Source organism: Exophiala viscosa (assembly GCF_022695815.1).
Source record: "Exophiala viscosa unplaced genomic scaffold EDD37scaffold_19, whole genome shotgun sequence".
Lineage (NCBI taxonomy): Eukaryota > Fungi > Ascomycota > Eurotiomycetes > Chaetothyriales > Herpotrichiellaceae > Exophiala > Exophiala viscosa.
Window position 1 is genome coordinate 71,193 of NW_026944371.1, and position 12,908 is coordinate 84,100.

The 12,908-nt window shown below is 50.1% G+C and overlaps 5 protein-coding genes across 5 annotated transcripts; 1 reads left to right on the forward strand and 4 right to left on the reverse strand.

Annotated features, from left to right (window-relative positions):
- Positions 1-104: 104 nt before the first annotated feature.
- EDD37DRAFT_597594 (putative sugar transporter) lies at positions 105-1,934 on the reverse strand (the record flags this gene model as incomplete). The annotated part of the gene is made up of 5 exons (XM_062814604.1): positions 105-443; positions 507-744; positions 802-1,178; positions 1,230-1,398; positions 1,458-1,934. The coding sequence occupies 5 exons, from the start codon at positions 1,932-1,934 to the stop codon at positions 106-108; spliced, it is 1,599 nt and encodes a 532-aa protein (XP_062665164.1).
- A 1,017-nt stretch (positions 1,935-2,951) lies between these two features.
- On the reverse strand, positions 2,952-5,088 carry EDD37DRAFT_217618 (uncharacterized protein). The gene has a single exon (XM_062810369.1). The coding sequence runs from the start codon at positions 4,909-4,911 to the stop codon at positions 3,271-3,273; it is 1,641 nt and encodes a 546-aa protein (XP_062665165.1). The 5' UTR covers positions 4,912-5,088; the 3' UTR covers positions 2,952-3,270.
- A 1,388-nt stretch (positions 5,089-6,476) lies between these two features.
- EDD37DRAFT_660393 (fungal-specific transcription factor domain-containing protein) lies at positions 6,477-8,810 on the reverse strand (the record flags this gene model as incomplete). Its single annotated transcript, XM_062819102.1, has 5 exons — positions 6,477-7,012; positions 7,070-7,208; positions 7,264-7,657; positions 7,726-8,160; positions 8,212-8,810. The coding sequence occupies 5 exons, from the start codon at positions 8,808-8,810 to the stop codon at positions 6,477-6,479; spliced, it is 2,103 nt and encodes a 700-aa protein (XP_062665166.1).
- A 518-nt stretch (positions 8,811-9,328) lies between these two features.
- Positions 9,329-10,393, reverse strand: EDD37DRAFT_571397 (1-aminocyclopropane-1-carboxylate deaminase; the record flags this gene model as incomplete). The annotated part of the gene is made up of 1 exon (XM_062814330.1): positions 9,329-10,393. The coding sequence occupies one exon, from the start codon at positions 10,391-10,393 to the stop codon at positions 9,329-9,331; it is 1,065 nt and encodes a 354-aa protein (XP_062665167.1).
- Positions 10,394-11,257: 864 nt separating this feature from the next.
- EDD37DRAFT_660395 (major facilitator superfamily domain-containing protein) lies at positions 11,258-12,872 on the forward strand (the record flags this gene model as incomplete). Its single annotated transcript, XM_062819103.1, has 5 exons — positions 11,258-11,414; positions 11,480-11,868; positions 11,915-11,946; positions 12,055-12,180; positions 12,815-12,872. The coding sequence occupies 5 exons, from the start codon at positions 11,258-11,260 to the stop codon at positions 12,870-12,872; spliced, it is 762 nt and encodes a 253-aa protein (XP_062665168.1).
- Positions 12,873-12,908: the final 36 nt, after the last annotated feature.

Below are 12,908 nucleotides of genomic sequence, written 5' to 3' on the forward strand. Positions count from 1 at the left end.
TTTCCCTCCGTACTTTCCGTCCATTACAAGCATCTCGGCCTCGCTGCTCAACAGATGCATCTTCCGTCCAGAGTCTTGCCACTGGTTGGGAGGGAGCACTTGGTCCTACGCAACTTCTTCGAGATGTTCACTGCCATCTCTAGGACTCTCCCAAGCGTTGCCGGTCTTCACATCGGGCGCTACTCCATGTTTCTCGGCACCAGAGAGTGCATGACCTCCGATGATCGCAGCGTCCAGTTCCTGTTGCTCTTGTTCTGTGAGATGTGTCACATCAAGGGCCACTTCGTCTCCGAAGAGAGCTCCGACTTCCTCCAAGCTGAGTCCTTTAGTTTCTGGGAACTTCCACACAACAAACGGGAGCATGAGAGAGGTCACGATGATGAATACAAGATAGTATTTCCAGCCAATGCTGTCGAATGCAGTTCCGGCAACGGATGTGTAGACTAAAACGGACATATCGTGAGTATTTACGCTCTCAGTAAGGCATACTTCAAGGTTTCACTTACTGGTAGTCATCAAGAATAGTCCACTGACAGACCAGCCAACGCCTTTGGCACGGATATGAGTCGGGAAAATCTCGGTACAGTAAACGTAGCTGGAGACGTCGATACCAAAGCCGTAGAATGTAACGAAGAGGAACATGAAGAAAATGGCTGCTGCTTGTCCCGATTTGTTTGTGTTTCCGGTATTGGTGTAGTTCGCATTCAGTGCTGTGACTAAAATCAGGCAGCATATGCAACCCGACTGGGCTTTGGTCAGTCTAGAGCATCAACGACTTTGACGGGGTGCGATTCTACTTACTATGCCGATAGTGATGATGCGAATCCGTCCGATGCGATCAATGAGGAGTGCATTGATAAAATTGAGGAATGCGGCCCAAGAATTGTAAACGGCCAGCAACATCAAAGGCGTTGAGCCAGTCACGCCCAGTTTGCCCAACAACAGGACCATGTAATTGGAGATGACAAGTACGCCTGTGCTTTGACACATGGCCTGGAGGTAGAAGCCGTAAAGCATGCGCCTGCCATACTTGCGACTAAAGACCAATTGGATGATACTGGGAGAAGGCTGAGACCTCTCAAGCTCAATCTGTCTTTTGATCTGCACATACTCCTCACGGGCGCCGATATGTTGTGGATCACTAGCGTTGGCATGTAGCCTTTCAAGGACCTTAAGACCTAGTTCTGTCAGTTGAAAGTCTAAATATCGTGCCACACAGGTCAGCCCACCTTGTTCATTCCGACCGGCACTGATGAGCCACCGAGGTGACTCTGGGATGAAAGGACTACCCAGCAGCAGGAGTAGGGGCGCGACAATTTGCAAAGCCAGAAGAAGTCTCCATTGGATTGTCGGATTGTTCTCATAGTAGATACCGAACCCGCACCACGCAGAAACACCCTGGAAGTCATGCAATCAGTTGATGTTTTTGCTGCCGCCAAATCAGATACAGTACTTACGTAGGAAACGCATATGATGAAGCCATGTGAGCCAACTATCCTTCCTCTCTGAGCAGGAGGGGAGATCTCGGAGATGTATGTTGGAATGGCAGTATTGATGAAACCAACTCCAAGTCCATTTAGGCACCGACCGACCAGGAACATGGCAATGTGCACGGCGCCAGCTTGCAATGCTGCAGATATGATGCAGACCAAAGCAATTATCTGGACTGCTCTTTTCCTTCCGAGCTTATCAAGAAGCCAAAACACTGTCCAGCACCCAACGACACCCGCTCCAGCATAGGTGCCATTGCTTGCACCTAGGATGCGACCACCGTAGGCACTTGTAGCTTCGAATTTAAAGTAGGAATAGAACGAGGGTTCGCCGATGACAGAACCGATGATGGCCGAGTTGAACCCATAAGTGAAAGAGCCCAATGCCACAAAGAAGGCTATAGCAAAATTGTACTTATTCGCTCTTGCGCGAACGTGACCCATACTGGCGGTCCGGGAAGTCAGGGCAAAATAATTCCTTGCACTGTTTGATATACGACCTCTTTCTCGATAGGAAAGACATCTTATGGGTTCGCTCACCTTATACGCCATCGTGGTTACTCTAAGCTCGTCGGGCCTCAATCTACGGAGATCATACCCCGTTGGACACGTTACGCGGCGAACAGTGCAGGGTGCTAGAGGGGGAAAAAAGGGGCTGGGACGCCCAAACCTACCACAATATCTGACAAGGGTCGTCACTCACGGCACGGTCAGGCTCTTGCCTGGTAGGCTCCAGCATCCCTCATCTAGGTCTCAGCCATGTTAATCGATATCCACATGTCAGTATGGCACGGAAGAAACGGAACATTGGAGTCTGGACGAAGCAGTTACAGCAGGTCGAACTAGCTGCTGCTCTGTTCGAGGGATCCCAAGATTGATGGTCTGGCTTAGAATGCAATTGCTCTGTTTATTTATGCTAGGAGGGCCGCTCACACGTAGTGAACTCACGTGCACGGTTCAGGCTTGCTTGAGGGACATACATGCCACCCTAAACATCTTTCGTATCGAAGAGCTTGAACACAACGTGTGTTTTAAGAACTCGGCCTGCATCCATGCACACGGCAACCCCACAGCCGTTTACTAGTCACAATTTTCGAGCGGGACAAAATCTTCCCCAGGTTACTCCTCAATATCTTCGGCTGCGGAGATCATCCACCGCTGAGCGCAACATGTTCCCCTTGCGGCGGCCTCTCAGTTCGTGCCATATTTCCGTGCTCCGTCGGAGCTGCTTTGTGGTAGCCCCTTGATCAATATGTACGCACGATGGTTTGAGAGGAACCTTCACTAGTATCTTCATCCGTACCGAAGTGCAAGTACATCATTTGACAGCCCCGGAATATCACACGCGGCTCAGTCGTAGTACGAGGCAGGGAACGGAGATTCTATAGCCCCAGTGGTGCATGCCGGCAAAGACACGCCGCACGACGCATCTACGACATAGGGAGGCCAACACTTTCAAGATCCATGCATGATTAACTACTGAAGAAATCCCTTGGCTAGGTAATGCGTCAATCTGTCATTGCGATGAGGGAGCTGGTGGTCTGAGACATAGAAACCTGAATACGTCTAGCAAACGAGCCCTATCTTGACAAATCATGCCAAATCAGTCAAAATTCTAGGCGTATACGGATTCGCAGTAAGCGTCTCATTCCAATAGCCAACAGGTCAATAACATCATGAAAATTGCATCGTGAAGAGACCTTTAGCGATTGCCACTTCAATGTTCAGTGACTCAATGATTTCCAAGGTCCACACAATACTCCTCACTAGACACATGTAACTAGGCCGTCAACTCAAACCCACGGTAGCCATTGTTCGCAGACTCCCAGATCTTCTCACGGTAGAGTGGCAAGCCTGCCATATAGTTCAACGCTTCTCTGGGCTTACCAGGAATGTTGTCACCGTAATACCATCCTTTGGCCTTGGGGAATAAACCCTTGCCACCCATCTCGAGGGTGTGATCTCTCCAATCCTTCTCTGCTTCTTTGGTCGCATCGATCTTTGTGATATGCTGGTCTCGCATGTGTTCCAAGCACGCCGTGATCCATTCTCCTTGACATTCGGCCGAGGACGGTCCGGTAGCGAATGCTGTGGGCGCCTGGGGACCATACATCATGAACATGTTGGGAAAGCCTGAAGTAGTCAAGCCAAACAAAGTATAACAACCTTGGCTCCATCTGTCCTTGATGGATTGTTTTGGGTCGGTGCCACGAATGTCGATGGCAGTAATGCCTCCGGTGACGCTGTCAAAGCCAGTTGCGGCGACAATGACATCGACCTCGTGTAGAACACCATCTTTAGTCTGGATGCCTGTTTCAGTTATCTCCGAGATGTTGTTCTCCACCAAATCCACGAGGTGGACATTGTCCTGGTTGAAGACCTCGAAGTATTGTCGTTCGAGACTGATTCGCTTAGTTCCGAAAGGATGAGGAGCAACCTTAGGCGCCAAGATCTCCTGGTTTCGTGTGTCTTTGATGCGCTTGATGACACTTTGTCTCCAGTACTCGTAGGCTTCAGCGTTGGCCTCTTCATCGAAGAGGACATCTTGATACGTTCCAAGCCAGAAGTGCAAACCGCCACTCTCGAGCAAAGTCTTATAGAATGCCGCACGCACCTCCGGAGTTGAGATATTGGCATTCTCCTTCCGGAATTCGTAGTCGAAGCCTGCAAAGGTCGTCAACATCATCTGCTTGGTCTCCGCGTACGATTTCTTCCAGACATCGTTCTTCGCCTTGTCGTACTGAGGATTGCTCATTGGCAGAGCAGTGTTTGGAGTCCGTTGAAATACTGTGAGATGTTTCGCAACTTTGGCCGTTTCCTGGATCAGTTGAACTCCACTTGCACCAGTGCCAATGATGGCGACCCGTTTGCCATCCAAGGGCACACCTCCTTGGGGCCATAGCCCTGTGTGTAGCAGATTGCCCTTGAAGGTATCCAAACCCTTCCACGGTGGAATATATGGCTTTGATCCAAAGCCGGTGCACACAACCACAGCTGGTGCGCTCTTGGTCTGCACAGTCCCATTAGTGCGCATTTCGAGGTCCCAATGGTGAGCTTGATCGTCCCATTTCATGCTCTCGATACGAGTGTTGAAGGTGATCAGATCCTCAAGACCCCATACTTTGACCAGGTGCTGGAAGTAGGTTCGTAGCTCAGAATAGTCTGGGAATCTTTGGGACCAGTTCCAATCTGTCCATGTATCGTCGGAAGTCAATTGATAGGTTGGGACGGGTGTATCAACGCGAGCACCGGGGTAACAGTTCCAGTACCAGATTCCTCCTACTCCTTCGCCTGCCTCATAGAGACGGACCTTGAAGCCAGCATCTTTCAGCTTGTGCAATTCATAAATGCCAGAAAAGCCCGCGCCAATGACGGCAATCTCTTGTGCTTGTGCATCCGTTTCAGGACCGATAGAACCCATGATTAGTTTCAGAAGATGAGTGTTCCAAATAATGTTCTGGTGTTTGGATATCGAGATCGACCTTAGAACAGGATCGATCCATCTTTATAAAACCGTGGTTCTTGAAAGATAATTCGGCATTGTTCGTATTGGATACTGGTCTCCGCACAAGGACACCTGATCTTCATGTGTTTCGGAGTTGATTCACCGGTTCGCCACCTTCAGGACAGCAGCCACAAGCCCGGCACATTGTGCTCGCTACAAAGCCATGCTCAACACAGCGATCATGCGAAGAAATGTCAGAGTCATTGAAATGGCAATCGTCGGAAGTATAACGCCCATAGACTTACCACGGTCTGGACAGGTGATGGTTGTTTAGAAAATGGCGACGGTTAACTTTCGTTGGAGTGCCCGATTTGTGGAGGCCGGAACAGGGTCCACGAACCCTGTGCAGTGCGCCCGGGTAACGTTCATGCGGAAAACTACTCCCTGGAAAAGTCGACATGTGACTGGATCTGTTGTCCTCGCGCGCGTGATCAACGCCGGGGTGGTGCTGATGCAACGTCGCGGGTATCGTGTGGTATTGCTCTCCCTGCCATACTTGCGTAGATGACTGGTGTGAGAGTGGCACATCGGGCATAGGGATGACTCTACGGTGTTATTCACCATCGATAAACAGTGCGAGTCTGGTCGGCCTCTCCCACACACATATCAACCCCGCTGCTACCAGACGACCTCTTTGTTTGCCGCGCCGAAGATTCTGTCTTTGGCAAACGCCCCAGATTATCATCAAGCCCTTGTTGGTAGGCCTCTCTTCTTTGACGTAAGCCTCTTGTATCCAAGGTAAAAAATGCGGTCTCACCAACGACAATTCCTGAATTTCATAGATTGGGAACATATCACTTCTAGGGAGATCTGTCTGAGATCCTGGAAATTCCAACTCAAGAAAATACCTTTCCAAGACCGAGATGCAACTCCTGAAGCATTGATGGAGACTTGTCTTTCGGTGCTTTCGCTATGATTCCGTGTGAACCTTCGCTCGCACAAAGACCAATGGGTTGTGAATTGGTGGTTGTCTCATTCATTCATTCCATGCGATATAGCATTGACGTTTTGTACTTCGCGTCGACTTTTCCGGACTCTATCGAAGTTTCAGTCTTTATAGGCTGGAATAGTAGCAATGCGGCAGCCAGACGGTGCTAGATATTGTAAGACCTCGGCTATCTGCAAGGCGGATGTATAGTTTTGGCCGTCTTGCTGATGTTGTGATTTTCGAGTCTGGCGAGATGCATTTGAGCAAGCAATCAATAATTGACTTGTTTATACCATTATACCAGAGAGTCTGCGAACTTGGTCAAGTGGTCGTATGCCCAACTCAAATGCGATCAAGAAGTTCTTCATGGAATAACCTAAAGTCAGTTGTCGCAGCGCTGCAAGTATTCTGTGCTTCGCAACGATAAATACCAGTCGTGGAAGCACGGGCCTGCCGGACGTGTCGTCTCCATCATTGAATTGAGCCGAGACATCTCACGAACTTGTTCTTTTTTTAGGTTGGACGTCATGCTGTGCACAAGGACCCCCCATCATCACATCGTAAACTCGGTATACTCATCGAGGTCAGTCGTGTCCCAAAGATCTGGGATCGTCAATAGCGAGAAAGGGTCCCACGGCTCCAGCATTGTAACATCGTCCTGCACGTTGATGCCACCGGACATATGCGCCCTTGTGTTGTTATTGCTGATTGGATCAAGTGGATCTGGTTGCACTACCATATCCATGCCATAGGTCGATGCCTGCTGGTTGGCATCCGTTCCCTGTGGGACGATGACACAAGGCTCCTTTATAGGCTGGGAAGGCTCGGTGTGTCTGCTCGTTCTGCTTGCACCATCACGATCGCGCTTGCTTCGAGGGTACTGTTTGTCCTTCAACATTTGCACCACTCGTCCGCATTGCGAGAGGCAGATATCCCCCAAATCCCAATTTACCTCGGCCTTGGCTGCCCGAAGGTGCGCGACGAGCTTTCGAGCCGACGATATGCACTCTTTAGTAATATCATCATTGGCAGCCTCGAGACCACAGCGAAGTATCAGAGTTGTCGCAGAGGTGAAGTGATACGCAGTATCTGTCGGAGACCATTAGTTCGGATATACTCCTGAATCGAGCAAAGGAACAGACGCACATGGCAACCAAAAGGTGGAAAAGTCTTCTCCACGAAGCGATATTGTGAAGGTCACAATCGCCCTTGCAGCACGCCGGCACTGAAGCTGCAGATACTGAGGGATCTCCGGATCTCTCTCATAATCAGGTTTACTCGATTCCTGCTGCAACAACATCAGTTTGGTCTCAGAGGTCTCGGAGCTAGGATATTCTCACGAGTAAAGAGACTCTAGAAATGCACATCTTGACTGCGAGAAAAGACAGTTCTAGGTTGAGCGCGCCAGGATGCTCTCTCTGAAAGTCTGGATTTCTTGCGTTCAGCACATCGGGCAAGTTAGCCTCCCAATCTTCTAATGCGGCTTCGACTCGTTTCAATGATCGAGTTTGACTTTCCTGGGCTCTGCCTTTTATGTCGTATATGAAAGGCAGGATGTCCCCCAAGATCTCAGTAAGCTGGCACAAGGCCCGAAAGCTTTGCGCTCCCATTCTGCGGACACTGGATGGCCGATCGACATTTCTGCCTCCTATGATCAAAGCAGCCACATCTGGGATGGGGACATCGAATTGCCTCGGGTGTACATGGGGTGGCGTCCCATGTGCTAGACTAGCCCTGTAGAGGAAGTTAGGATCTCCGCAGTCAACATTCACCAGGCGCTCAGGTAGATTCAGCAGACCTACCACCAATCATGGATCAACACTCCCCACCACGTCCTTATTCGGAGCGCTTTCTGCCTTTGATCGAGACTCCAAGACGTTGGATCCCGATTGAGCCCCAAACTTTGAGACAACGCAACAGCCCGACCGATGTTGATAGCATTGTATGTCATTGAAGTTGTGGGGCGCCCTGTCAGGTCCAATATACAAGACAAGACAGTCGAAAACCCTGGAGCCAGAAATTCCTCGTTGAGCGCCTCTACGGTCTTGTTCCAGACATACTTGATGTCTGGTCGAGTCGGTCGAGCATCCACAAGTTTGGATGATGTCTGCCATGAGATCATTGCTGCGGCATAGATCTCGCAAACAAGGACATGGGGTAAACCCTTCTTACGGTATGAGTCCAGAACCGTCTTTTCATCCAGAACGGGAAAGGCTGGATGGAAAGACTGAAAGAAGCTTTTGCAGACGCATAAGTCAACGGCGTCCGAAGATAGAAGGGGGACTCACAGGTCTACCACATCAGCTCCATGAGGTTCTAGAATTTTCTCCACAGATTCGTATTGTCTGAAGCCTGCGGATCCATTGCCTTTAGAGCTAGGCACACGATGGCGAGGAACCTTCAGGTAAACAATAGGATTTCGGAAGTCGCTAGAGTATACCGTGTAAGGGTTTGGTCGTGCGTGTGATATTGGCATAGCAGCTGAAGGCGACATGTACTGTTCCAGTACTTGCACATCAGGAGCTGCCACGGGGCCAATGATATGCCCTGAGTGGGTATGGGCGTCTCCACCAACGCCGTCGCCATCGTTGCGACTTGAGTCAGTGCTGTCGTCAACGACGAAGTCTGGGTGGTGTTGCGCCACTGGCCCTTGCGTTACAAACCGTTGTCGAGAACTTGGTGTCCGTTTCGAACGGGGGGTGCGTCGATCCCCACTATCAGGGACACTGGTGTTGTTGCTGCTGCTCACATGGCAACTAAGGTCATGTTGCCGGCAAAAATGGCAGGCTTGGTCATCGAGATTCCTTATGCATCGTGTTTTCCGGCGTCGGCAGATGTCACATGCCGGATAGCGGTGGGATCGATAAGGCCTTGAACTCTCTGACATCCCTACATGGGCCTGGATGCCGGTTGGGGAGGTGGGCATCCTCGTGTGTAGAGCATCTGATAGCGTGCAAAGTTGGGAAAAGTCAAGTTGGATCCCAACGGAAATCGAGATGGACGTTTGCCGTGATATAAAGGTTTTCCGACATTTGACGTCGGGTCATCTCTTGGCGCTTGGGGCTTAGATACTTTTCCGAAGCAAGGACACATCGTCATCATTCTCCTATCGTCATCAAAAGAACTGACCGGGGCATGCTGCTTGACTCAGCTCAAACTGCATCGCGTGCCCATTCGCCCGATTGCTACAACCATTGAGCAGCAATTGCGACCAAATGGAAGACAGCGATGCTATCAACAACGCATCGGACCATGCGGGAGCGTCTCGAATCCCTGGATTCCCGTCACGCTTCAGCCTGGTTTGGAATACGTTAAGCGACAACGTCTGCCAGCAGGGAAAAAGAGCTTTGTTAAGTGCAAAGGACTTCATTGTGGCCATATCCAATGCCGAATTGTCATTCCTTATCACATCGAGGAATAAGCATTGAGAGCGAGCTGTCCGCCCAGGTGTGCATATAACACGTTACTTCCTACGGGTATTTCTTTCTTTCGAATCATGTCCATCATGCCCGCCAAACTCTTCCCCTCATATACCGGATCAGTAATAAAGGCTTCCGTTGACGCTCCAAATTTGATGGCGTTGATGGTGGTTTGGTCTGGTATACCATAGCAGCCGGCATGGTAGCGATCGTCAAGGATGATATCCTTTTCTGTGATATCGTTTTCCTCAAGTCCAATCTTGATGCCGGTGGCCTTCGCAATGCGGAGAACTTGGTCAAATGTTTGTTGGACCTTGGCCGATGCGTCAATCCCAACTACTTTTCGAGGCTTGGAGCCGTGCTTTTGTGCCAGCTTGAAGCCTGCCACCATACCAGCCATGGTCGAACCAGTAACCGCACAGACAATGATGGTGTCGAAGAAGATACCTAGCTCTTTCTCTTGCTGCTCAACTTCAAAAGCCCATCGGGCAAAACCCAGTCCTCCCAGTGGATGGTCCGATGCTCCAGCGGGAATATAGTACGGTTTTCCACCCTTAGCGATGATCTCCTTGGTCAAATTGGCTAGAGTGTCCTTGTGCTCGATACCGAACGGAGATGGGTCGAGACGTGGATTCGCTCCCATCAGACGGGAGAGCTGAATGTTGCCGACCTCTGTGTACACAGGATCACTCCAATCTACCCATTTCTCCTGCACCAGTGCGGCTTTCAGCCCCAATTTTGATGCCACTGCAGCAACTTGTCGGGTATGATTCGATTGCACACCACCAATGCTGGTCAAGGTATCGCATCCTTGAGCGATGGCTTCGGGTGCAAAATATTCGAGTTTGCGGGTCTTGTTACCCCCAAAGGCCAGGCCAGAATTGCAGTCTTCGCGCTTTGCATAGACGTGCACTTCTCCGCCCAAGGCTTGTGATATCCGAGGCAGTGCCTGAATTGGAGAAGGTCCGAATAAGAAAGATTCCCTTGGAATGCTAGCAAATGGTTCTGGCAGATGCAACCCAGAGCTGCTTGTTCCTTTCCTTTGAAGCATGACGGCTGTTGATAATGTCGACGTGAAATTGACAATGTTACAGCAGAAAAGATCAGAATTGATGTTTATAACCATCACACTTTCGCTTCCTGCTGATACCACATGGAGAACTCCTACGGAAAAGACACATGCCGAAGTAACTTTGGGTGGCGTTGCCCGAACGAGGACTTTGCCGACGCATGTCTTGCGAAGCTTCCCGAGTTTTGCAGCATTTCCCCGAAACCAGCTTTTGGTTAGGCGTGTCCATCGAGTCGCTCATCTTTCTGACACCGGTGGAGGCTCAAATCTTGGCTCAGCCTTGGGCAGCTACAGGCCTGGGTATCACAGTTGTGCATGCCGCCGGAGATTGATCTACCACCGACAATGAACAAAACACATGGGCAACAACCCTCGCCGAGAGTAGCCGACAGCTAAGCTGGCTATCGCAGTCAACGGCAACAAATGTGTTTGTGGGTATGCAGGGTTTGATTCTGTTTCGAGTCATCTTGTGAGATGTCCACTACGAAGATATGCGGGTACAAAGTCTGCACGAGGGACGCAGATTCGAAGTCACTGGCTGTAACCACCAGCACGAAGACCTGTCATCCAATACCTCGAAGCCGCTGACCTAGCGCATGCTCGACATGCCCCGACACGACAGAGTACATCAGCACTGACCAGCGCAAAGAAGCGGTCTCAATTTCATCATTGTCCTCAAGTGCCTTGAATGCGACCCCAGAGCTTGAAATAGGAGAAAACGAAGGGCAAGATCTGGATCGTGACTGCAGAGAAAAGGTCATTGAGATCCTGCCTTAAAGGGCCACAACGACGTACACCCCGCTTGCTGCGCCCGACGGCGGTACCCTAGCCTGGACGCAACTTGCTATGGCTCATTTGGTGGTTATCAACACGTGGGGAGTCATCAATTCCTTCGGTGTTTTCCAGACATACTATGTCTCAACACTAAAAGGAGCATCTGCGGATATCAGCTGGATCGGAAGTATGCAAGTATTCTTCCTTTTCTCAATTGGGGTATTCACTGGTCGTTGACCGACGCCGGATATTTTCGACCAACATTCGCTCTCGGATCACTATTGGCCGTTCTAGGTAGCTTTCTCGCATCCATCTCTACCACCTATACTCAGTTGTTCTTCACACAAGGCGTCTGTATAGGTATCGGAATGGGCTGCTTGTTCTGCCCAATAGTGGCTGTTGTGTCAACATACTTCCGTTCTCGAAGAAACCTTGCCATGGGAATCGCCATCAGCGGCTTGGCTACCGGTGGCATCGTTTTTCCGCTTATGGTCCGCGAGCTGCTGCCTCGCCTTGGATTTGCCTGGACAATGCGGTGCTTAGGCTTTGTCCAGCTAGCAAGCCTTCTGATTGCCAATGCCTTCACACGGACCCGGGTGCCACCGAGGAGAGCTGGCCCTCTCATCGAGTGGAATGCGTTCAGAGATCCTGTCTTTACCTTCTTCGCGCTCGGCTCTTTTTTTGTAAGTGGTCCTTCAATCGCGCTGGTTACTCTTCTGACCATGATAGAACTTCTGGGGTGTTTACTTTGCATTCTATTAGTAGGTCCTCCCTCACTCTGCGCTGATCCTCTCGAGCGATGTACTCTGATATGAGCTCTGACATATCCTACGCATCGGATCGTACAGGCGTAACATCATTGGCCTCAGCTACCCGCAATCGATCAATCTGCTGATGATCATTAATGGAATTGGAGCCATTGGTCGGATAGTACCAGGGCTGGTCGCTGACCGCTGGTGCGGACCACTCAACGTCATCAAACCAGCTACAGCCGTGTGTACCGTTATGCTTTATACTTGGAGCACACGAATCACTGCTTTGTTTTTCGATGAGGTGATATTCGTAGCTTTCTTCTGTCATGTTTCGCAGTACATGAAGGTGAAATTCGGTGGATATTATTGTCGTCATAGAACCACTGTTGGAAACGCTCACATCGTCGCCATACGCAATTAGACCAAATTGGAGACTTCTTCCGTCTTGTTATCTCAGGTTACCATCTCTCTTACTGACCACAAGACCCAGGTAGTCATTCGATGTTGAGAGACTGTGGAAAGCAGGAAGGCTGCCTTCGTCTCTCAGATCTGTGAGGAGAACATATTGGTCCTGGGTATAACCATCGGGGCGTATTGTTGCAATATGAAGGTCCTTACCAGTAAACACGAAGTTGTGTGAAGGAAGGGAAATTCTCCGTCAATAATCGATCTCAAAAGCAGATTCATGGTCACAATTGGGTCTGCACTTTGAGTTGAGTTTGGAATGCCAAATGACAAGCCGATGTCTCGTGCCTGCACGATAAGATATCGGAAAACCACGTAGATTATCATTTCCTGTTCCCCGAGATCATCGGCAGCCAGGAACAGCCCCAAAACTAATCTTTCGGGGACCCCTAACTTAATCCAACAATCCGAGCATTCGAACCGAAGCGGCAAGCACGTCATGGGCGGTGCTTTGGCCGAGTCATGCCTAGGCTCCTTTAGCAGACTTCCATTGAACGTTCTCCATG